Source organism: Heloderma suspectum, chromosome 1 (genome assembly GCF_057233095.1).
Source record: "Heloderma suspectum isolate Gila_16-S chromosome 1, 16-S_ref, whole genome shotgun sequence".
Lineage (NCBI taxonomy): Eukaryota > Metazoa > Chordata > Lepidosauria > Squamata > Helodermatidae > Heloderma > Heloderma suspectum.
Genome location: NC_139458.1, coordinates 138,806,342 through 138,831,854, shown reverse-complemented (window position 1 = coordinate 138,831,854; position 25,513 = coordinate 138,806,342). Strand labels below are relative to the sequence as shown.

Sequence of the window (25,513 nt, the reverse complement as noted above, 5' to 3'; positions counted from 1 at the left end):
GACAAGGCACTTGAATGAGTCCAGCCCACCACATGTAAGCTTGACCCTTGCCCATCTTGGCTTACATGATCTAGCAGGGTGGACTGGCTGGGTGGGTCCGGGGAGTGGTAAATGCTTCACTCTGTCAGGCGGTGGTTCCTGCTGCCTTGGAAGAGGCTGTAGTGCGCCTTCTCCTGAAGAGGCCCCCCTGGACCCAGAGGGGTGTGAGAACTATCGCCCCATTGCCAATATCCCCTTTTGGGGCAAGGTGCTTGAGCGTGTGGTGGCTGGGCAGCTTCAGACGTTCTTGGAGGACACTGATTATCTGGACCCATTTCAGTGGTTTCAGGCCAGGGTATGGCACTGAAATGGCCTTGGCTGCTCTGACAGACAAGCTACTCTGAGTGAAAGACAGGGGGAGCACTACCCTGTTGATCTTCCTGGATCTCTCAGCGGCTTTCCGGTGTCTTACTGGATCAGCTCTGCAGGATGGGAGTTGGGGGCACTGTGCTACAGTGGTTCTGCTCCTACCTGCAGGGCCAATTCCAGAGAGTGGTATTGGGGGATCCCCATTGTACCCCATGGTTTTAAGCTGTGGGGTCCCACAGGGTTCTATTCTATCCCCCCTGCTGTTCAACATCTATATGAAGCCGTTGGGAGAGGTCATTAGGAGTTTTGGGGTGGGGTGACACGAGTGCGCTGATGATACTCAGCTCTATTTCTCCTTGTCATCAGAGTTGGCTGAGGCAGTGAAGGTGCTGGACCAGTGCCCTGGAGGCTATAATGGGCTGGATGAGGGCCAATAAACTGAAGCTAAATCCTGACAAGATGGACGCTCCATGGATTGGTGGTTCCCAAGTCTGGGAATTGGGTAAGCGACCTGTCCTGAACAGGGGTGCACTCCCCCTGAAGGAGCAAGTGCGTAGCTTGGGAGTACTCCTAGATCCATCCCTGTCGCTGGAGCCCCAGGTGGACTCCGTGGCCCGGAATACTTGGGGCCAGGTTTGGCTGATCCACCAGCTACAGCCTTTCCTGGACAGGGATAACCTAGCCACAGTAGTGCACGCGCTGGTAACTTCCCGATTAGACCACTGCAATGCACTTTACGTGGGGCTGCCCTTGAAGACGACTTGGAAGTTGCAGCTAGTGCAAAATGCAACAGCTAGACTGCTGACCAAACACCCCATAAAAACCATATAACACCAATTTTAAAGGAATTGCACTGGCTGCCAATATGCATCCAGATGGAATTCAAGGTTTTGGTGATGACATTTAAAGCCCTAAGCAGCTTGGGGCCTTGATATTTGAGGGAGCGCCTCTCCCTATATATGCCTGCCCAAGACTGAGATCTGCCCTCCTCTACATCCCACCAGTACAAGACATATACTATAGTGGGACGTGGGAGAGAGCCTTCTCTGCTGTGGCACTCCAGTCATGGAATGCCCTCCCCTTGGAGGTCCAATTAGCACAGACATCGGTCTCGTTTCAGCGCCAAGTAAAAACATGGCTTTTTACCAAAGCCTTTGAGGGCTAAATGCATTCTCTAGCACATTGTTTTAACTGTTTTAGATTTTAACTAGTTTTAGCTTGTTTAATAGTTTAATATATTTTTAGGTATTTAAATTGTTTATTGTTTTATACTGTCTACATTGATTTTATCTGTATGCCACCCTGAGATCTTAATGATATAGGGCAGGATAGAAATGTTTTTTAAAAATAAATAGCCTAGATTTGCTCTTTGTACCATGTGTGTCAACGCCATTTACCTATATTTTAAGCAATGTTTTTCTTTTGAAAGGGGATCTTCAAATGACATTTCGGCACAATTAATTTCTGTTACCAAAAGCCATTAAGGTAATTGCATTTGCCACCTGAGATCTGATCTGTTTGGAAGACAAAGTCCAAGGTCTCAGTATAAAGTTGCTTCTGAATAGTATGGTTTCAGAGATACTAAGTTGCTCACAATAAGCAGTTCAGCAACATTCAAGGATCTGACTGTGTCATAATGACACTCTATTTCATCTATCTTTTCCACCTTACCACTGGAAATAGCACCCTGGGCAGTGAATGGAGCAACTATTCAACTTCATGCCCATCCTCAGCAATGCACCAGAACAAATCTGAGACAAGAATTTCAAAATAATTGAAGAAGTGCTAGTGGGTCACAGGAGAATGGGTAGGTTAAAGAGTATTTCTCGTTTGTTTGTTTGTTTGTTTGTTGCTTTAAAATTACACTGTATCACATTTGGCCAGATTATACTTCCCAATCCAGATGGTTTTGGTGTATCCAAGTACCCACCCTGGCTGGTTCAGTGAGCCTTTCATTTCCCCACCAGCCAAATCAGATGAAAAGTAGAAGGTGAAAAATATTTCCTCCCTTCTGCCCTCCCTTTCATCTGCAGGCCCAAGTCAAGCAGATTATGAGAGGAGCTGTCTTAATTGGGAGCCATTTTGTGGGGAGCCATTTTGTGTGAAAGTGTATACATATGTGTTGATGAGAAAAAGACACTATACAATAGCTGTAACTGTGTATGGGAGTAAAAATGTAAATAGATTTTATTGTCATGGCTTCCCTCTAAGAACATGGAAGGTCTCTATCAGACCATTTTTAAAGTCATCCAGAACTGCAGTACCTGGGGTCCACTGAGAGACAAACCATTTTTTTTCTATAATTATTGTGAAGAAGTAGGTATAGAATGATACTGAAAGCATGCTTCATGATGATGAAATCTGTCTATAATGTCCCAAGAGGAAAGGAGTCCAGAGCCAATTTTGAGTTTAGTGGGCAGACAGTTTAGGCTTCCAAAACATTTTCTTCATAAATTAACTTGAGAGGAGCTCTGAAGAAGAGGGATGGAATTTTCTCCAACATTTTAAAGGGCCCCCTTGAGATTTATTTATTTATTTATTTAGATTCTATAAGGCCTTGAAAATCTATCTATCATCTATCTATCATCTATCTATCTAATCTCTCTCAATGGAAAACATTTCCATTATAAAGTCTCTCTGTTCTAAACATGTCCTGGATGGACCAAATGATTTTAAGGTGAATATGAAGTCTGCATCTTTTCCTGCAGTGGTAAAGCTCAAATAAGTTTATATAATTATTGTATATACCAGTGGTATTTAGAATTTCAGTACCCAAACTGTGTCATTTCTGTTTTTGTATGGATCAAGATTGTACATTTGTGAACATTTGTACAATGTTTTGCTATACCACCAATTAAAAGTTACTCTTCAAATGCATGTTGTTGCCTGCAACAGAAAGAGTCAGTTCTGGATGCTTCAGGAAGCTTTACCAGTACAAGTTTACTTCCATTCACCCTTTATGCTTAAGGTATTGGAAGGACTGAATAAATGTGTTATGTGCTCTTTGGGTAAGTGTTACAGTTACGGCCAAACTCAACATGATACTGAGGGTGAAGACAAACATTATTTTAAGACATAACTAGCAGCAACATCTTCCCCCCCCCCTATTTTTACTTTACTTTAGGTGCAGGGCCCCTGATCTGGATCAGGTTCCTAGCATGGAGAATACCTTTCCCATCCCCTGCTATGGCCCCCACCATGTCTGCAATTTCTAGCACAATACTGCTGATCCACAAAGCAAATGTCACACTGACAGCAGGATGGCAACACATGGGGAGTGCAGTGTTAAGCCTTTCCTTCCTGTGGTCCTGCTATTGGCCCTAGTGGAAGCTCCTATTGGTGTCAATGGGAGCTCTCTCCTCCCCCCCCCCTCACCTCCAGAGGTAATAGCAGCAGTAATGTTAGGAAGCACATAACATGGCAGGGGAACAGTGTCCATATGTCCACCTACAAAGCAATTTAAAATATAAATAGCCTGCCTGGCATGGGAAACAGAATGATTGTGAAGTGTGCACTAGAAGAGAAAGTGACTATTCATTTTTACAATTCCAACATTTCCCAATGACTTTCTCAGGGATCACTGTCTTTGAGCTTTTCTAGATGAGGCTGTTTCATCTGTTGTTTCTACTTTTGATTTCATTGCAGAGTTAAGGTCAGAGCTCTACATGGATTATTTTCCTTTCCTGCCTTTCCATACTTTCAGCTACATAACCTCTAGGTGGCACTGCAGAATAATGCATCTACGGAACTAGCACTTTGTTACGCTTTCACAAATAGTACTGATTTTCTCTGCTCCGCCACGCCCCCTTGCAAAATTGCTTTTAAAAACTGGAAGTGAAACTGGGTAGTGACAGCACCTTGCAAACAACTGTGAGTGAAGAATGGTGAGCATGCAATAAATGCCTCGTCTAGAAAAGCTCTTTGTTTCTTTTTCCATGCTGACTGTCTGTCTGTCTGTCTCTCACACACACACGCACACGCACACGCACGCACGCACACAAAACCTTCTCTGACATTAAGGCTAAAAATGACCATCCAAATGCAGCTGTAAGTCATGAGCTGTTGTTTACAGAAACATAAAAGGGAGGATCTTCATCTCATCTTCTTCAGGTGCTCATTTCAGAGCCAACAGTTGTAAAGATCTCACTCCTAGAAGCTGCTGTTATTTTTTCTGTAATTGAGAGGAGTTAGAGCAAGATTTAAGGGAGGGGGAGTATACAGAGTGTATATGAATTCTTCTTTTTGTTCTGCTCAATACAGGAAGACATGGCCATGGAAAATCATACCACAGTGTACGAATTCATTTTTGTGGGATTCACTGACTCTTCAAAACTGCAGATCCCTCTCTTCATATTTTTCCTAGTGGTATATGTTATCACTCTGATTATAAACCTTGGGATGGTCTTTGTAATCAGGATTAGCTCACAACTTCACACCCCTATGTACTTCTTCCTTAGCAACCTGTCCTTCGTAGACCTCTGCTACTCCACTGTTGTCACACCCAAGATGCTGATGGACCTGGTTGTGAGAAGAAAAGCTATTTCATTGATTGGATGTGCCCTACAGATGTGGTTTTTTGGACTCTTTTTAGCCACTGAAAGTTTCCTCTTGGCTGCAATGGCATATGACCGGTATATGGCCATTTCCAATCCACTACTCTATACAGTGATTATGTCCCGAAGTCTTTGTGCCCAGTTGGTAATCATTCCCTACCTTATTGGAGTGTTGAATGCCACAACACACACAACCTTGTCTTTTCAACTAACCTTCTGTCACACCAACATAATCAACCATTTCTTCTGTGACATCCCTGCAGTCATATCACTCTCCTGTTCAGATACCCAACTCAACAAGAGAGTGCTTTTTGGTCTATCTTGCACCTTTGGCGTTGTGAGCACTTCTATTATCATCATCTCCTATATCTATATCCTCACAGCCATCCTGAATATTCGCTCCAGTGAGGGCAGGCGCAAAGCTTTCTCTACCTGCTCAACCCATCTCACAGTTGTATCTATCTTTTATGGGACTCTCTTCTTTATCTATGTGCGTCCCAGCTCCAGCTCACCAATCGATGAGGACAAGATGGTCTCTATGTTCTACACAGTTATTATCCCCATGCTGAACCCATTAATCTATAGCCTGAGGAACAAAGAGGTGAAAGATGCAGTGAGGAGATTGACTGTGTGGGGGAAACTTCCTATAGAATAGAAAGCTTGTATTGGATTCAGTTATTTCCTGCTGGAAGATAAATAATTAATCTCAAGCAACAGAAAGAACAGATCCTTTTATATTTTATAAAGAATGTATCAATGCCATACATTACAAAGCTGTATTCAAAGCATATGGGCAAACCTTAAGAACAAAAGATCCTGAATAGTCCAGCATCTTAAGGAAGCCTTGTTTTTCACTGTTCAGTTTATTATTGTCTGGTTGTGTCTTCCAGATTTTGATAATAAAAGTGAATCTACCTAACACTGAATAGTCTAACAGTCCTAAAATGAAGGACAGTAAGACTGGATCCATGGGCTGATTAAATATTGGTATGGGCTTTATATGGTCTTAACCAAGTTAAGACAACCAGGTGTGGCTGTCATCACCAGAATCCAGATAAGTGATTTTGGCAACCAAGGATTGTACATCCAAAAACTGTACTAGTTTTCTTACAGAGACCTCTTTCAATTGGCTGTTTCCATGCTCATGGGACAGCACCTTACTAAGGCAATTAGTAAGTCCCACAGTTGCCGTGAACTGCAGAAATCCATGCACCCAAATGTTCTATCTTAAATAAAAGATATTTGTCAATGTAGACATAAAATATTCAATTATTTTTTTAAAAAAAGAAAGAAATATAAATGATCAAAGAAAGAAATATAAATGATCAAAGTATTGTCTAACCATAGATAGTTTCTGGGTTCCTTTAGATCAAGGGTGGGGCAACTTTTTGGCCCATGGCTGAATTCCAATTTGGGAAGGGTCTTGAGGGCCATATTCCAGCAGCGCATGGGGCTAAGGACACAGGGTGGTGCCAAGGACAAGGAAAGCAAAATGGGAAGGGCCACATGTAATTCTTAACCATTTGGACATTTTCCCATGAAGCACACAAAACACAGCTCAGTTCTATGCGTGTCTACTCAGAAGCTTGTGGGTTCCTGGCGAACAGCTGGTTGGCCACTGTGTGAACAGAATGCTGGACTAGATGGACCCTTGGTCTGGTCCAGCAGGGCTCTGCTTATGTGCTTAAGTAAGCCCCAGTGAAACAGCATTCAGGCATGCAAAGTAGAACTCAGTTCTATGCAGGGTATTTAAAGTTTACATGCCTTTAAATACCTTTTTATCTCCAATCACTGACTGGAGATAACAGCAGAAGAAGCTGGTGGGTCAGATGGGAACCTGACCCATGGGTTGGGTGTTCGCCATCCTTGATTTAGATGGAACAGGGAATCCATTATGAATTCCTTTATTTATTTCATCTATCTGTTTCTAAGATTTATTAGTCACTCTATACCTCAGGGCTGGGCAACCTGTGGCCATCCAGATGTGTCGACCTACAACATCCACCAGTCCTAGCCACCACAGCCAAAGGGGATCATGGGAGTTGTAGGCCAAGACATCTGGAGGGCCACAAGTTGCCCACACCTACTCTAGCCAGTCACTTTTCAATACAATAGTGGAGCCATTATACAATACCTATACAATAAAAACACAAATAAAGATCCCAAATCCATATAAATCAAATCAAAAAGAGTGTAGTAAAATAACCAATTAAAAGCAGCAATTAAAAGCAGCAGTGATAAAAACAAGAGCAAGCATCTTAAGAATCTCTAATACTATCAGTGATAAAACTAGTTAAAAACACAACATAACAGCAGAAATATAGAAAGGATTAAAAGTCTTGAGAGAATAAAAATATATTTGCCTGGCACCAAAAAGATAACAAAGTAGGCACCAGGCAGACCTCTCTGGAAAGGGCATTCCATAACTGGGGGCTACTACTGAAAAGGTCTATCCCCAAGTAGGGATGTACAGATTTTGTTAAATCCATTCCAACTGTGTTTCACAGATTCTCTTTTGTTCCATTGTCTGGTCATTGATGGAATCAGATGTTTTTAAACCAGAATTTCATTCTACTTGTGCTAATTCGTATTAGTGTTAATGTGCACTTGCACATTCCCACAAATGCATGACAACTGGCATAATATGAATTAGCGCAATCCCCCCACAAAAGTGAAAAACTGATCTGGGCAGAATCCATGTGACTTGGAAAAAGCTGGTCTGGTACAGAATCTGCAGGTCAGATTCATAGAAATCCAAACTCATTTGAATCCATTGTGGATTTCTCTGACATCCCTACCCCTGAGTAGCCATCTGCCATACCATGGCATGTGAGGGCCCTTGGAGCAGGGCCTCCAATTACAAATGCAGGACACGCATAGGAATATACAGGAAGAGGCTCTCTTTCAGATACTGTGGTCCTGAGCCCTGTAGGGCTTTATAAGTTGACACAAGCTCTTTGAATTGGCCCAGAAATTAACTGAAAGCAGAGAAGATGATACAATACTGGTACAATGTAATCATAACAGCCAGTTCCAGTCAGTACCCTGACCACCGTAGTGTGCACTAGCTGAAGTTCCTGGACCATCTTCAAGGGCAACCCATATACAATGCATTGCAGTAATCAAAACAGGAGATTATCAGGGCATGGATCACTGCAGCCAGCCTCTCCCTATCCAGGTGGGCACCAAAGATGGATCTACAAGCACCCCCAAGAACTTGTTGCCCTGCTGTCAGTCTGAGTCTAGTCAGGGAACAATATCCTTTGTTCTAGACATTGAGCCAGAAATAACACTTCAGCTACATAACACCCTGGGAGTGCCGGTCTTTCTAATTTCACATACAAATCCCAAGGTATAATAGTAGTGGTCCAGAGAGCAACAGAGATGGCATCTCCAGCTCAACAAGTGTTTTCTGGAATCCCTGACATGACACATTGTTATCTGTTGTATTCATCAGAAGAACTTCCGAGAGGATCAAACACTTGATTGCAGGGCCGGCCCTGTCATTAGGCAGAGTGAGGCAATGGCAAGATGCTCTGAGGTTTTAAAGCCTAGCCTGAGGACAGTATTGATCCGGGTAGGGATGGGAAAGAGAAGAGCACCCAGATTTAGTGTATCCTTCCTCCATAGTCACCCTACCTTACAGCTGACCGACGGATGAGCTTGGAAGTCTTTTAGAGCACAGACCTGCCATAGGGTTACTGAGACCGCACTGCTCCGAGCTGAACAACTGGGCCCAATGCATGTCAGAGCAGTCCTCCACTTGAACTGCACGCTCCGCATATTACACAATGCACACAATGGCTGACCTGCAGCCAACAGCTAGTTTCAGTCGCATCATATATTTCCTCCCTTCACAGGAAATACATGAAATCCTAGAGATTAAAATGGTTAAAGATAAGCAGGAGCACCATGGGCAAGCCTGGGCCGGAAGAATGTCTGCTCCCCATTCTCTCAGGCAGGAAGTTGGGCTAGGAGCGAAATGGTCCTTGGGAACAACGCAGGGGGGCTGGCATTTGTGAAGAAGCTGTCCTTTGCTCCCAAAGGTAAATAATGCATAAACCAGGGGTGCCAAAACAAAATGGGGTGAGGGCCAAATTGCCCCCCCATGGGCCAGATGATGCCCGCACCCACTAATACCTCCACCTTCTGTCTTTCTCCGTGCTGAGAGAGGGATGGAGTTCCTTGCCCCTCAGATCAGAGAAAGGGGCTCTGCCAGCACTGGGGGAAGCATCCACTGCCCCAGTGCTGGCCGGGTCCCAGGCTTCACACAGCGCGTGCCATCCCTGTGGGGGCACAAAGCAAAAGGAGGGGAACCCTCCACTGCAAACACTAACCAGAGCAATGGGACTACAAAGTGCACACCATAATCAAATATAATGCTGCTAGTGATCGTAAGGTTCACAATAATTTACGATAACCCCAAGCGCGCATACACATCACTTTGTCTCTGAATGATAATACTTAACAATGGTGCAAACGCTCATACTTTAGCAAATTCAGTAGATGCATATCCCTTTATCAACAGATCATAATGCTGATGAGCCAGCCCAGATGGTCTAAGGTGAATACATATATACAGTATGTGCATATATACTGTATATATACAGTAAGGTGAATACAGTAAGTGCATATATACATCATACTGTCTCTGAATGGTGGTATTTAACAATAGTGGACAAGCTCATATATCAATGAATTCAATAAATACAATTTTCTTATCCCAAGTCTTAATATTCATAGAATCATAGAATCATAGAATAGTAGGGTTGGAAGGGGCCTACAAGGCCATCGAGTCCAACCCCCTGCTCAATGCAGGAATCCAAGTCAGAGCATCCCTGACAGGTGGCTGTCCAGCCTCATCTTGAAGGCCTCCAGTGTGGGAGAGACAACCTAGATTATCTTGGGTGAATGAATCAACAAGTGTATATATATACATCGCTCTGTCTCTGAATAGTAATGTTTAACGATAGAAAAACGCTCATACATGAATGAATTCAGTAGCTACATATCCTTTTGTTACAAGTCATAATGCTGATGAGCCAACCCAGAATGTCTTGGGTGAATGAGTAATCCCTAGCAGCATTATAGTTGATTATATTATTCACTTTGTGGTCCTATTGGTCTGGTTAGTATCCCCAGGGCGGCACCATGTGCCGTGAGAAGCCACTCAGACAGCACAAGGAAGAGCATATGCTCCTCTCAGTGCCGGCCAAGCCCCTGGCTTCACATGCCACATATTATCCCCATGGAGGTGCCACGCAAAGCCACTCAGCCAGAGCTGGGAAGGGTCACTTGGATGGCTCTTCCCAGTGCTATCCAAGTGGCTTCATGCAGCACACACAGGTTGCCCCACAAACTGTCCTGTTCCATTGCAGATTCCAACATCCCTACTAGGCAACGGCTGAAGCCAGAGGATACAGTGTTGGGCAGCAGCTGAACTCATTCAGAACCCCAGAAACAACTACAGGTGCTGATGTAGGGAGCGCGGGCTCAGATTCAGGACCAGGGAGAGCAATCCTGCAGCTGGGTAAGACAGTGTAGTGTAGTGGTGAGAGTGATGGACTGGGAGCTGGGAGATCTGGGTTCTAGTCCCCACTTGGCCATGGAAGTTCACTGGGTGACTTTGGGCCAGTCACAGACTCTCAGCCCAACCTACCTCACAGGGTTGTTGTTGTGAGGATAAAACGGAGAGGAGGAAGATAATGTAAGATGCCTTGGGTTCCTTGCAAGAGGAAAAAAGGTGGGATATAAACGCAATAAATAACTAAATAAATAAAGTCACCCCAATGCTGACTTAGAGCAAGTGACAGGGTTTTATAGCCAAGCCAGGAGAGTTCTTCTGGGAGCTCTGTCTCCTCAAATACTGCATCTAGTTTTTTTAAGTCTGTTTCCAGGCACAATTCAAAGTGTTGGTCATGTCCTATAAAGCCCTATACGGCTCGGGTCCAGGTTATCTGAAAGACCGTATTCTCCTCTATGAGCCTATTCATGCCCTGAGATCTTCAGGGGAAGCCCTTCTCGCCGTCCCGCCACCATCACAGGCATGCCTGGTGGGAATGCAAGAGAGGGCCTTCTCGCTGGCTGCCCCAAGGCTCTGGAACTCCCTTCTCAGGGAGGCAAGAGTGGCACCCTCCTTGATATGTTTTCATAGGCATGTAAAAACTTTTTTGTTCCAGCAGGCCTTTGGGGATAACTAGTCTGGACCTGTAAAAATATGATGGATGGATACTATTTTTCTTGTTGTCTTTTAATGTTTTGATATATTTACAATTTTAATATTGATGATTTAATTATATTTTAACTTTTGTACACTTCTATTTATATTTCTATTTATAGGTTTTAATTGTATAAGTTTTAATGCTGTAAAGCTCAGTCTTCTCCCAAAAGAGGGTCTATGACCCCCCCCCCCCCCGGCAAAGGCGAAGTACAGGCTGAAGGGGCAGGATTGCAGCTGGAGATTGATAGGCATATGGTCAAGGAACACCTAATTACTTTGAATGAGTTCAAATCTCCAGGGCCAGATGAACTGCATCCTAGAGTCATAAAGGAACTAGCAGAAGAACTCACAGAACCACTGTCTATTCTCTTTGAGAAATCACGGAGGACAGGGTAAGTGCCAGATGACTGGAGGAGGGCTAATGTTGTCCCTATCTTCAAAAAGGGTAAAAAGGAGGAACCTGAGAACTACAGACGAGTCAGTCTGACATCAATCCTGGGAACATTCTGGAGCAGATGATAAAGCAATCCATCTGTAAGCACCTTGAAAACAATGCAGTGATTACTCGAAGCCAACATGGATTTGTCAAAAACAAGTCCTGCCAGATGAATCTGATCTCATTTTTTTTTAATCAGGTAATCTCCCTTGTGCACTGTGGGAATGCTGTGGACATAATATACCTCGACTTCAGCAAAGCTTTCGACAAAGTGCCCCATGATATCCTGATGAGCAAACTAGCTCAAAGTGGGCTACATGAAACAACGATCCGGTGGATCCACACTTGGCTACAGAATCATATTCAAAGAGTGCTTATCAATGGGATCTTCTCAAACTGGGGAGAGGTAACGAGTGGGGTACTGCAGGGCTCTGTCCTGGGCCCAGGGGTCTTCAACATTTTTATTAATGACTTGGAGGAGGAGGTGCAGGGAATGCTGATAAAATTTGCAGATGACACAAAATTGGGCGGGATACTTAATACTTTGGAAGACAGAAACAAAATTCAAAGTGATCTGGATAGTCTGGAGCGCTGGGCAGAAAACAACAGAATGACACTTAATAGGGATAAATGCCAAGTTCTGCACCATTTAATAGGAAAAAGAAACCAAATGCACAGTTACAAGATGGGAAATACGTGGCTCAACAACACTACAAGCGAGAAGGATTTTGGAATTGTTGTTGATCACAAGCTGAATATGAGCCAACAATGTGATGTGGCTGCAAAAAAGGCTAATGCTATTTTGGGCTGCATTAATAGAAGCATAGCTTCCAAATCCCAGGAAGTACTAGTTCCCCTCTACTCAGCACTGGTTAGGCCTCATCTGGAGTACTGTGTCCAGTTCTGGGCACCACACTTTAAGAAGGATGCAGACAAGCCGGAGAGGGTCCAGAGGAGGGCAACAAAGATGATCAGGGGACTGGAAACAAAGCCCTATGAAGAGAGACTGAAAGAACTGGGCATGTTTAGCCTTGAGAAGAGAAGGCTGAGGGGAGATCTGATAGCGCTCTTCAAGTACTTGAAAGGTTGTCCCAGAGAGGAAGGCCAGGATCTCTTCTCAATCATCCCAGAGTGCAGGACACGGAATAACGGGCTCAAGTTACAGGAAGCCAGATTCCGGCTGAACATCAGGGCAAACCTCCTGACTGTTAGAGCAATACGGCAATGGAACCAATTCCCTAGGGAGGTGGTGAGCTCTCCCACACTGGAGGCATCCAAGACGAGGCTGGACAGCCATCTGTCAGGGATGCTCTGACTTGGATTCCTGCACTGAGCAGGGAGGTTGGACTTGATGGCCTTGTAGGCCCCTTCCAACCCTATTCCAGCCCTACTATTCTATGATTCTATGATTCTATGATTCTAAAGCTGCCTTGAGTCCCAGTATTGGGGAAAAGGTGGGATATAAATAAATATAATAAAATAATAAAGGGCCAGTGCCCTTTCCCACAGTCACTGCCTTCTTTGGGTTGGTGAGGGTCTGGGGAGTGGGAAACTGGTTAGGCCTGCCCCCCCGGGCCTCCCTGCTCAGAGTCAGAGGGCAGTGGCGCCTCCTGGGGATTGAATGGGATGGGCGCAGGATCCAAGGCAGAAGACACCACTTGTGAAGGTTCTGGTTCTGGCTCCTCCCTGGAGTCACTGGTGTTGGAAACCTCCATCTCAGAGGGGGTTTGGTCTTGGGCTAAGACAGAAAGGGGCTGATCATAGCTGATCAGTTATAAAGGTCTTGTAAAGTTGCCAGGGTACAACAACTTAGGAGCTGAACACATGAGCACATTAAGGTGATTTGTTTATTTATTTTTGCATGGCCAGTTTAGACCTTCCCTGGCCATGCAAAACAAACAAACAAACAAACAATCTTAATGAAGGCTGAAAGTTGTCTTGTAGCAGAATTCTGGTCCTGTTCTGTTCTCCTCCCTGTACTCATTGCTGCTTCCCAGGCAGTCTTTTTCAAATGGTAAATAAACAGATGTACACAAACCACGTTTAGGAATTACTATATTTGTTATTGGGGCCGCGGTGGCTCAGTGGTTAAGACGCTGAACTGCAGACCGGAAGGTCAGCAGGACAGCAGTTCGAGACCCAAGTGCCGTGTGACGGAGTGAGCTCTCGTCTTCGGTCCCAGCTCCTGCCAACCTAGCAGTTCGAAAGCAAGAAATTGCAAGTAGATAAATAGGTACCGCCTAGGCGGGAAAGGTAACAGCGTTCCGTGCACCTCGGTGTTCAGTCATGCCGGCCACATGACCACGGAAGCATCTTCGGACAGCGCTGGCTCTTCGGCTTAGAAATGGAGATGAGCACCGCACCCTAGAGTCGGACACGACTGGTTGGGGACACCTTTACCTTTTTATATTTGTTATTAACAATCTAACCTGCCCTTACACCCCAAGTTTGCTTCCAAGTAGAACTGAAACATTTAAGAACATTTAAGCTAACTTGTTTGGGGGTTTTCCTGTGCAATTATCCTTCCTAACACAAGGCGTATAGAGCATTGCAACTGCCACCTGTGCTTTCAAATCCTTCTGAGACTACATTGCACATTCCCAAGAGGAGGTCTTCCTTCATGGCTGAGCCCTGCTCACACAATCCCTAGATACTGCTGCAGCTACAGAAGCAGTTGCGAGTTGCAAAGTTTCAGCCTCAAAGCCTGCACTCTCCCATCTGCAAAGACGTGTGGGGAAAGCGTTTCACAATAAAGGATGGACCAGGGAATGAAACTGAAAAACCATCAGAACATAGGTAGGCGATAGGTAATTTCTGGTTTATACTGTATGTTGCACTGTGTCAGGACTGAAGACTAGACAAGGTGGAGGGCAGAAGTTACTTTGCATCTTTCGGTTGTGTAAATTGACATGATTTGCACAGGTAATTGCAATGAACCTGGCAGATGATGCTAAACCACTGTTGATGAATATCTTGTACTAATTCTACAGAGTTCTAATCCTGAAAATGCAAGTGGGACTTCCCCATCTCCTAACAGATTATCCTCCTCATGACTTATCAGGTGCTCCTGATCAGGATTCCAGCTAGCCAGCCATGACATTCTCCAGGATGCTATAAGCTCTGTGAGGCTCAAGCAGGGAAGTCCATGCCCTACACCACTTTTCCCTTTCCCTTTCCAACTATCACTCAACATTCTGTGGCAGCTGAGCACCCTCAGACCTCACTGGAGTCCCTTCTTTGGAAAAAATGTTTTGGTTCTTCTGCCAGCCTCATGCTGATCATAGAATCATAGAATAGTAGGGTTGGAAGGGGCCTACAAGGCCATCGAGTCCAACCCCCAGGCCATCGAGTCCAAACCCTCACTCTTGATACCTTGTTTCTCATTGGCCCTATTTTGGATCCCTTTCTATCTGCACTTGCACCTGTGTTCACTATTAGAAGGAGTGATTATCTGGAAATGTGAAAATCTTGAGAGTCAGACTTAAGATGGTTTACTATTTTTTTTTTCACCACGGGGTGGGAAAAATGAAGGGGATGGATCACTTCATGGCAGAAACCTACATGGATCTCAGGCCTGTGAATGATTCAACATCTTTGGTTATGACAGAATAAGAGCAACTTCATCCTTTCTGCAACCATCATGTTTGCTCAGCTTACACTGGTGTTACACCAGTGGTCTATGCCATAAACATATAAAGCATGTGTTCCTCAACGTCAAGCATACATGCCAGAAAGCCCTAATTGGCAGCAACTTTTCAGCATGTATCCACTGCATATTTAGGAGCCGCCATCTTCTCTGATAGCCACATAAAGTATCACATCGCTCTGAGTGGCTTGATGTCTATGTTATATTGTTACAGACGATTGGTTCTTCTTTCTCTACAGCACTAAAAGGCACCTCAAAGGAAAATCACACCACGGTGCATGAGTTCGTCCTTCTGGGGTTCACTGACTCTTCTGAGCTGCAGATCCCGCTCTTCATATTCTTCCTAATGGTCTACCTCCTCACCCTTGTGGGAAATTTTGGGATGATCCTAATAATCAGGATCGACGCCCAACTTCACACACCCATGTACTTCTTTCTCAGCAACTTATCCTTCATTGACATTTGCTATTCTTCAGTTGTCACTCCTAAGATGCTGATGGATTTTATAGTAGACAGAAAAACTATTTCCTTGGCTGGATGTGCAGCACAGATGTGGTTTTTTGGTCTCTTTGTTGCCACAGAGTGTCACCTTTTAGCGTCAATGGCTTATGATCGGTATGTAGCTATTGCCAAGCCTCTTCTCTATACTGTCATTATGTCTAGGAAATTTTGTGCCCAGCTGATGGCTGGACCGTATCTTGTAGGGCTGCTAAATGCCACCACACACACCAGCTTAACTTTCCAGTTAATTTTCTGCAAGTCCACAATCAATCATTTCTTCTGTGACATCCCTGCCGTGATATCACTCTCTTGCTCAGACACAAGATTCAACATGATGGTGCTTTTTGGTCTCTCCTGTGCCCTTGGCACCCTCAGCAGTTCTGTTGTCATCATCTCCTACATCTACATTCTCACTGCCACCCTGAGGATCCGCTCCGGTGAGGGAAGGTGCAAGGCTTTCTCCACCTGCTCTTCCCACCTCACAGCTGTTTCTATTTTCTTTGGGACCCTCTTCTTTATATATGTTCAGCCCAGCTTTAACTCAGTAGTTGAAGACAAGACAGTCTCCACGCTCTACACTGTGGTGATTCCCATGTTAAATCCCTTAATTTATAGCCTGAGAAACAAGGAGGTGAAGGATGCCATGAAGAGAGTGATCAGGGGAAAATGTTTCTCCTGATATGTAGTAATCATTTTTTGGCAAGAAAAAAGTATATATTTCCAACCGTTTGTATTTGGGGTATTCCCTGCATGGCAGGGCTATGTATAGATTAATTTCTAAAAATGATTTTGGAAACATTTAGAAAGATGGTATTTCCTATGCTTTTAGCTCATGAGATCCTCCAGAAGATACAAGAAGTTGTATATTCAAAAACAGAGCATAGTTGTGTGACATAAACATGACAAGGCAGAGCCATGGGTGGCCCCTAATTAGAAGGGGTAATTAGAGAGGAGGCTCTAATTAGAGTGACAGCCCAGATAGAGGGCTCCTAGCACTAACCATCAGAAGGCCTTGTGAAGAAATTTGGGGTTTTTTTCCCTAACAGATCTTCTGCAGTAAGGAAAAGGATGGAAGAAGTGGTTGGAAAATACAGGAGGGTTACGTGTGGGAGTTGACAATGCTCGGACCCCCTGCAAAATTCTGGGATTGAGGAAGGGCGATGCATGATGGAACACAGTCTCCCTGGAAGAAAAGGGCTTCAGGCAAAGAATGCCAAGATCGGGCAAGCTGGGACATGAAACATAAAAGAAAGGGGCTAGTGTTGGAACTGCTCAGGTCTAAAGAATTAACCATTGCTGAAAGGAACTTTGCAGCAAATAAATACTGCAGTATAAGAAAAGTGATGTGTAAAACACACATACATTAATGGGTCATGGGACTAATGGCTGAGTCTGGCCATCCATCCAAGTATAATGTATATTTAAGAAACAGGGTGATATAAATACATTCAATATGACCTGGTCATACATTTTGAATTTTTGTGACTAGCTCTGCATGAGTATTAAGAGCGGAATAATGCACAAAATGTATATGTGCATAACAAAACCCTGATGGGGGATAGAATTTGGATCAGAGAAGCGCTGGGGGTTCCTTCCTAACCCATTCCCCACCTGCCACTCCTCTGCTCCTAAACTCTCTCTATGAGCCAAATGAGATGTCACAGTGGTCACATGGTCAAATAATTGTCACATGGTTCACCCTTGCATGTGTGGGGGAAGCAGTAAAAGACTAGAAGGGCCTAGAAAATCAGGGGTTGCCAATTTCTCAACTGGCTCCTGTGCCCTTAAAAGCAGCTTGATGATCTATAGTTTTCAGCAAGTGGTAATATCTCCATGCCCTGGAAAGCCTCACCTTGCTGATTTCTCCAGATCATGTTAGCAAATGATTAGATTAGATTAGATTAGATTGTCAGCCTGTGGGCAGGGACTATCTTGTTTTACTGACTGTATGTAAGCCACTCTGGAAACCTTTTTGGCTGAGGGACAGGATAAAAATACCTCACACAAGCAAACAAGCCCCTGTGGGAGAACAGTAAGAGACGATCGATCGCCAGTAGCTGGAGATCGACAAAGCACATTTGCAATTCTATTATGTTCATGCAAGGAAGCACCTTGAAGTACTCAGGGCACTGACAACAGATACCATTGCGTAGTGCCAAGAGTCATGATGAGATCATCACGCCCACATGAGTAAGGTATAACTGAGCATGTGCAGAACCTTTGCTGTGTTATCTTAATATGATTGATTGTAAGTTGCCGCCAAATGTTGCTATTGGCTGTGTAACCCTTGCGTGGAGGCCACCTTGAAGGCGGAACCTTGAAGGCGGAACTGGCCTCTTATATGTATATACAATCATGTGGAAAAGAAAGCACACCCTCTTTGAGTTCTATGGTTTTACATATCAGGACATAATAAAAATCATCTGGTCCTTAGCAGGTCTTAAAAATAGGTAAATACAACCTCAGATGAACAACAACACATGACATATTACACCATGTCATTATTTATTTTACAGAAATAAAGCCAAAATGGAGAAGCCGTGTGTGAAAAACTAAGTACGCCCTTACTGCTTCCATAGGTATGAAGAGGCCAAGTAGCAGCCATGTGCTGCTAATCAAATGCCCTTGATTAATTGATCATCAGCAAGTGTGACCACCTCTATAAAAGCCGAAGTCTCAGGAGTTTGCTCAAGCATTCAGGTGTGTGTTAACACAATGCCAAAGAGTAAAGGCATCAGCAATGATCTTAGAGAAGCAATTGTTGCTGCCCATCAATCTGGGAAGGGTTATAAGGCCATTTCCGAACAATTTAAAGTCCATCATTCTACAGTGAGGAAGTATTCACAAGTGGAAAACATTCAAGACAGTTGCCAATCTTCCCAGGAGTGGACATCCCAGCAAATTCACCCCAAGGGCAGACCGTGCAATGCTCAGAGAAATTGCAAAACATCCAAGAGTTACATCTCAGACTCTACAGGCCTCAGTTAGCATGTTAAATGTTAAAGTTCATGACAGTACAATTAGAAAAAGACTGAACAAGTATGGTTTGTTTGGAAGGGTTGCCAGGAGAAAGCCTCTTCTCTCTGAAAAGAACATGGCAGCACGGCTTAGGTTTGCAAAGTTGCATCTGAACAAATCACAAGACTTCTGGAACAATGTCCTTTGGACAGACGAGACCAAAGTGGAGATGTTTGGCCATAATACAAAGCGCCACGTCTGGCGAAAACTAAACACAGCATATCAGCACAAACACCTCATACCAACTGTCAAGCACGGTGGTGGAGGGGTGATGATTTGGGCTTGTTTTGCAGCCACAGGACCTGGGCACCTTGCAGTCATTGAGTCAACCATGACCTCCTCTGTATACCAAAGTATTCTAGAGCCAAATGTGAGGCCATCTGTCCGACAGCTAAAGCTTGGCCGAAATTGGGTCATGCAATAGGACAATGATCCCAAGCACACCAGCAAATCTACAACAGAATGGCTGAAAAAGAAAAGAATCAAGGTGTTGCAATGGCCCAGTCAAAGTCCAGATCTCAACCCGATTGAAATGCTGTGGTGGGACCTTAAGAGAGCTGTGCATAAGCAAATGCCCACAAACCTCAATGAACTGAAGCAATGTTGTAAAGAAGAGTGGGCCAAAATTCCTCCACAACAATGTGAGAGACTGATACAGTCATACAGAAAACGATTACTTCAAATAATTGCTGCTAAAGGTTGTTCTACAAGCTATTGAATCATAAGGTGTACTTAGTTTTTCACACATGGCTTCTCCATTTTGGTTTTATTTCTGTAAAATAAATAATGACACAGTATAATATGGCATGTGCTGTTGTTCATCTGAGGTTGTATTTACCTAATTTTAAGACCTGCTAAGGACCAGGTGATTTTTATTATGCCCTGATACGTAAAACCATAGAACTGAAAGGGGGTGTACTTTCTTTTTCACATGACTGTATATGTGTGCCACCATTTTGGAGTTGTTGTTGTTCTCTCAGGAGAAGAACCTCATGTGTGAATAAAGTGCTTTATCAAATCTTCCAAACGCATGTGACCTCCAGTCTTTTGGACTACGATTTCCCCGACACATGCATAGGCTTTGCGGGGAGGGCAATTACCCCAGGTCTCATACATGGAAGGACTACCAGATGCATGTGTGTTTTTCTAGCTGAGAAGGGGGAAATGACATTGACAGATGGTGCAGTCGGAAGGCAGGGGGATCTCAAACGAACATGCAGACCCCCGGCCTCTCTCAGAGACTTAGAAGGGGGCTGACTGCATGGCTGGTTTTTCATTAACAAATAGCCAGCCGAGCAGAGGCCAAGCAAGATTAGGATGATGACATGTTGCAGGAGGTCCTTAACCCTTTGGCTCCTACTACCACCACCATCGCACCCTTGCTCTTTGCAATGAGAGGTAAGCACCCATTCGCAATAAAGGGAGTTTTCCTCCCATAGCAAGTAGGAAACATGAGGGGGGCAATTCTGATCAGGACCATGTTGGGAGAAAAGGCCTAAAGCCCCCCCACACACACACACACACACACACTATGCCCACGTCACAGTCTTGATCCAGCTCAGGGACCCCCGTGACAGCTTTTTGTGAAAGAAAAGACAACAACAACAGGGCAAAGCATGAGACAAACATCACATCTAATTTGGCCCTAAGCCACTTTTCTACTGGTAAGATTCCAAATGCCTGTTTGGAAAGGCAAATATGCAGAATCCTGCTGAAGGAAAAGGGGCTCAGGGGGCAGATTAAAGCTTTTTTATTTCTTGTCTGTAAATTGTTATTTTTAATAGTTAAGGAGAAGAGGGCAACATTTGTAATGTGCAGTTAAAATAGGAAAAATAATTGGTTAATGGAAAAATTCAACCTAGTTAAGAGAACATTCCAGTTTACCTAAGAGAGGAGACCATCATAGCTCATCATTGTGAAAGTAGGCTGGACTAGGCCTTGTAAGTAGTTTGGTTCAGGCAAGGTGCCTGATGGGATTGAGTGTGTGTGTGTGTGTGTGTGTGACTATGAGAAGGTAAGTGTAACTTGCTCATAAGCAAGAAATTCCTATCCACCAAAGTAGCTCATCCCTAAAGATAAGAAGGCTGCTGTGCTGATAAGACTGTCGCTGAATACTAATTGGTTTCTCAGCATGCTTAGTGTATTTTCTTTGTTCTCCAACTTGCAGTCTGAATAAATGCATCCTGATTCTTTTATTTGGGGGAGACACAGTTTTGCCTGTCTTTCCCATGGCTGTGATGTGCTTTAATCAATTTCTGACTGTTCAACCTAATCTGCCTTGAATATTTCCTTAATATCAGACATATAAGATTTGTGAGTTTTCTAGCATAAAATAACTCATGAAGCTGAAGATCTGAACATAGGCCAGGGAAGGAGATCTAAAATCATTGTCAGAAAAATGCTAAATGTTTCTTTGGGGCAAGGTTATGAGCCCGTTTGAGCTCTGCCCTGCACTGATTGCTGATTCCTATCCATTCTTCGTCAAAATAATAAACAAATGTTCACAAAGTCACCTTAACACTCCAGACTCAGTAAAGGCTTGTCTGGATGAGCCATCAAATGCTGAAGAGGAAGCAAAGCAGCATCAATGTTTTGCATTAATCATGGATGAACATTATCACTCCAAACACCTTGTCATCCACTTCCAGACACTATTACCATTTGTGCTATAACTGAACAATTCACTTCTGTATAATTACACCCCAAAGAATGGCTTGTACATTCTTCCCTAAGGCTTTATGTGCAAACATTATGGATAGTAGCCAAGATTTGCAGCTATTTTCCTGGAATCCTAAATTTTGCTTTGCAAGATTTATTTATACGATAAAGTATTTTAGGGGTTGTTGATTTAAGGTTGTTACCATTAATCAACAACTCTAGGTTACACAAACAAAGAATCTACAGATGTTTAGCAGGTGTTCCAATAGCCCATGGAGGGCCACAAGTTGCCCACACCTGACCTAATACTTTAACTTTGATCCTAAAACCAAAAGTGGCAGTTAAGACGTCTGCCAGCTCCTTACCAGCATAAGCCACATGCAACCACACTCTCTAACCCATTTTGATGAAATTTTGAAGGCAAGCTAATATTATTTAGTTATTTATTCAAAATATTTTTACACTCCCCTTTGACTTAAAGGATATCAGGACAGTAGACAAAGGGCATGACCAAAATAACCATACCAAAATTAAGTATAGTAGTACAATTTTTAAAAACCAATCAAGTGAAACAGATGTCAAAGAACTGAAACAATAGAGCAGCTAAACAAATCAACACTCCTAATTCCTGGGCAAATAAAAAGGTTTTAACATGGTGCTGAAAAGTGCGTAGTGTCAGCACCAGCCATAAGTCTGTGGGAGTAGTCCACTGTAGGGATGCCACCATTTATTCTGAAGTGGTTCGATATTCTTTGGAAAGCAATTAAGGAGGCCTTATAGCTTGTGGTCCTCCAGATGTTGCACTCCAGCTTCCATCAACCCCAGTCAATGGACAATGGTGCGGGATGATGGTAGCTGTGCTTCATCAACATCTGGAGGGTTACAGGTTCCCCATCCCTGCCTTAGAGGGAATCATTGTCAAAGGCAAGTGTAAAACTGCTTCAGGCTCCTTGAAACCAGGCTTGTTCAGTATCCAGAAGGTTGGTGGCATTGATAGGCATATACTTCTTTGGCAAGGGCAGCAGATGAAAAAGATACAATTTATTGTGGCTGAAGCATCTTCAGATGAAAACAGTTTTTTGATGCAATGAATGTCCTTGCCCAGTGGAACAAACGCTAATTGCAATTTGCCACTTGACCATGCAAGTGCAGTCTCAAAACCCCAGGCTCAAGAGCTCAGAAGAATATAAAGATCTTTGTTTGTGCAGCAATACTGGAGATGTCAAGAATCCTCATCTGGAAGATGTGCACTGCAATCCTGTACATGTCTACTCAGAAGTAATTCCCATTAGGTTCAATGGGACTCAATCCCAGGTAAATGTGGAGGATTGTAGCCTGAAGTATCTCAAAAATTACATACTAGCAGATGAAATCCATCATTTCAGCATTCCCATTGATATAAGATTAAATTAGTGAAAGTAGACACAAACAAAAATCAGTATCACAGTGTTAAAGAGGTCAGGGCATTTCAGGGGAAAGAGTTCCAGAAAAAAAGTGAAAGAGATGAGAAAGTTACTGAATCATAGGGATATGGGAAGGTTAGGGGGCATTTTTAATTTTTGCTTCAAATTGCACTATGCAGATTGCCTCATAAAATACATTTTTCTTTCCTTTAATTCTCAAACAGGAAGGTTTCCAGCTCCTCCTCATGCTTTCAGTACTCCTGTTTTTCACCGCTCCCGTCCCGTCTCAGCACCATTTCAAGCCCTAGACTTCTTAAAATGGCAGAAACGAGTGAATTAAGCAGCAAAAGAGGGGGTGCAAAAAGGAACGTGTAGAAAGGGAAGCAGAGAGCACTGTGGCTGCATTGTGTCTGTGGCTTTAAATCAGAAGGCTTCTGGAAATATGCAACAACTAGACTAAAAAGCTAGAATCATGGGGCAGCACCCAGTGGTGCTATTGCACTAGCGAGAACAACCGCTAGTGCAACAGGAAGCCAGCGCCTGCTACAGGAATGAGCCCAAGCTGACAGATCCAGAATGAAACAAGTTTTGGGGGGGAGCGTGGCTAGTTTCCAGCAGTGGGGGCTGGTTGCTCCGATTTTGGTGGGACTGTGGATCTGTTCCAGGTTTCAGCATGAACCTTCCAGAACACTAAAGGAGCTATCCAAGGTTCTCAGCCCTATCCCCAAAATGGGTACACCACTTTGGAGAGCTCCTTTGGAGTTCTGGCTGGTTCTGACTGAAACCTGGAATGGATTCACAGCCCCACCTAAGTTGGAGCCACCGGCCTCCACTGGTCTCCAGGGTTGCTGTAGCCAGAGCTTGCTTCCTGTTTCTCCAGCCTGCTAGCTCACCCTGATGAGCCCTGGGAGGCAGCCAGCACTGGATCGCATTAATGGGAAGCCGCCTTATATCAAGTCATAGTACTAGTCAGTCAATCTCGGAAGCTAAGCAGGGTCAACCCTGGCTAATACTTGGATGGGAGACTGCCTGGGAATCAGGCTTCCTGCACTGAGCAGGGGGTTGGACTTGATGGTCTTGTAAGCCCCTTCCCACCCTATGATTCTATGATTCTAGGTCCAGTATCATCTACTCTTGACTGGCAAGCCGCTCTCAGTGCTTTCCAGTGGAGCAGCACCTTTCCCATCAGCTCCTGCCTGAATCCTGTTTAAAGTGTAGATACCAGGGATTGAACCCGGGGCCTTCTGCATGCTAAGCAAGTGCTCTATGGCTGTGCTGTGGCCCACCCCCTCTTCCCACTGCCTCTTGCAGTCACAGGATCGACATTTTGTAAGTGGTATCGTCCATATTGCCTGTATCACAACTGAGCTTCTCTTCTACTTTTCTACATAGAAAAAGAGGAAATGGCAAACGTAAACAACACCAAGGTGTATGGATTCATGCTTCTGGGATTAGGTGGCTTTCCGGAGCTACAGATGCCACTCTTCATATTCTTCCTAGTGGCCTACCTCTTCACCCTTGTGGGAAATCTTGGGATGATCCTAACAATCAGGATCGACGCCCAACTTCACCCCCCCCCCATGTACTTCTTTCTCAGTAACTTGTCCTTCGTTGACCTTTGCTATTCTTCAGTTGTCACCCCTAAGATGCTGATGGATTCTGTAGGGGACAACAAAACTATTTCTTTGGCTGGATGTGCAGCACAGATGTGGTTTTTTGGCCTCTTTTGGGGTGTTGAATGTTACCTCTTGGCTTCAATGGCTTATGATCAGTACATGGCCATTTCTAACCCACTACTGTATACAGTCATTATGTCTAGAAAACCTTGTGCCCAGCTCTTGGCTGGACCCTATTTTCTAGGACTGATCAATGCCCTTACACATACAAGTTGGACTTTCCAGTTGACCTTCTGTAAGTCCAAGACCAATCACTTCTTCTGCGATATCCCTACCGTGATATCACTGTCCTGCTTGGACACACGAATCAACAAGGTAGTGCCTTTTGTCATGTCCTGCACACTACGCACTCTCAGCAGCTGTGTTGTTATTGTCTCCTACATCTACATCCTTACTGCAATCCTAAAGATCCACTCTGCTGAGGGCCGGCGTAAAACTTTCTCCACATGCTCCTCCCACCTCACAGTGGTTTCCATCTTCTTTGGGACCCTTTTCTTTATATATGTGCGGCCCAGCAATAGCTTCTCAGTAAATCAGGGCAAGATGGTCTCCATGTTCTACACTGTGGTGATTCCCATGTTGAACCCTTTGATCTACAGTGCAAGGAACAAAGAAGTGAAAGATGCCATGAGAAGAGTGATCAGGAGAAAAGGGTTTCCTCTAAAACAGTGAGCCTTAAGTGACCAGTGCTTTTAAACATTTGTGCTTAAGGTATGTCAGGAAAAAAGTCCATAAAGGAGATCACGTCCTATGATATAATACTTTTTTTTAAGGTAGTGGTTGTATGGTTCTTACTAATTAATTCTGTGGTGTGTGTTTTTTCCCCTGGGGGGGCTTTTCTGTTTGAAAAAACTGTGTTTATACATGCTGTATCCATCCTTCTGTACTGTATTCAGAATTAAATGGATCGGTAGAAGCAACATTCAAAGATATAATTCCACACATCATCTTAAAGAGATACACATGAAATGAGAAAGCTTTCCCACAGTTATATAGCCAGCTGTAACTAGACATCTGATGTGTGTAGAGAAACATATGTGATGTGGCTATATGT

The 25,513-nt window shown here is 43.9% G+C and overlaps 3 protein-coding genes across 3 annotated transcripts; all 3 read left to right on the top strand.

Annotated features, from left to right (window-relative positions):
• The first annotated feature begins 4,561 nt into the window (after positions 1 to 4,561).
• LOC146358056 (olfactory receptor 5G9-like) lies at positions 4,562 to 5,556 on the top strand. Its single transcript, XM_084828966.1, has one exon. The coding sequence runs from the start codon at positions 4,615 to 4,617 to the stop codon at positions 5,554 to 5,556; it is 942 nt and encodes a 313-aa protein (XP_084685092.1). The 5' UTR covers positions 4,562 to 4,614.
• A 3,327-nt stretch (positions 5,557 to 8,883) lies between these two features.
• Positions 8,884 to 16,383, top strand: LOC146358055 (olfactory receptor 5G9-like). Its single transcript, XM_084853879.1, has 2 exons — positions 8,884 to 8,947; positions 15,443 to 16,383. Exons 1-2 carry the CDS (start codon positions 8,884 to 8,886, stop codon positions 16,381 to 16,383), a joined length of 1,005 nt encoding a protein of 334 aa, XP_084710005.1.
• Positions 16,384 to 24,132: 7,749 nt separating this feature from the next.
• On the top strand, positions 24,133 to 25,131 carry LOC146358054 (olfactory receptor 5G9-like). The gene has a single exon (XM_084828953.1). It carries the CDS (start codon positions 24,187 to 24,189, stop codon positions 25,129 to 25,131), a length of 945 nt encoding a protein of 314 aa, XP_084685079.1. The 5' UTR covers positions 24,133 to 24,186.
• The last annotated feature ends 382 nt before the right edge of the window (positions 25,132 to 25,513 follow it).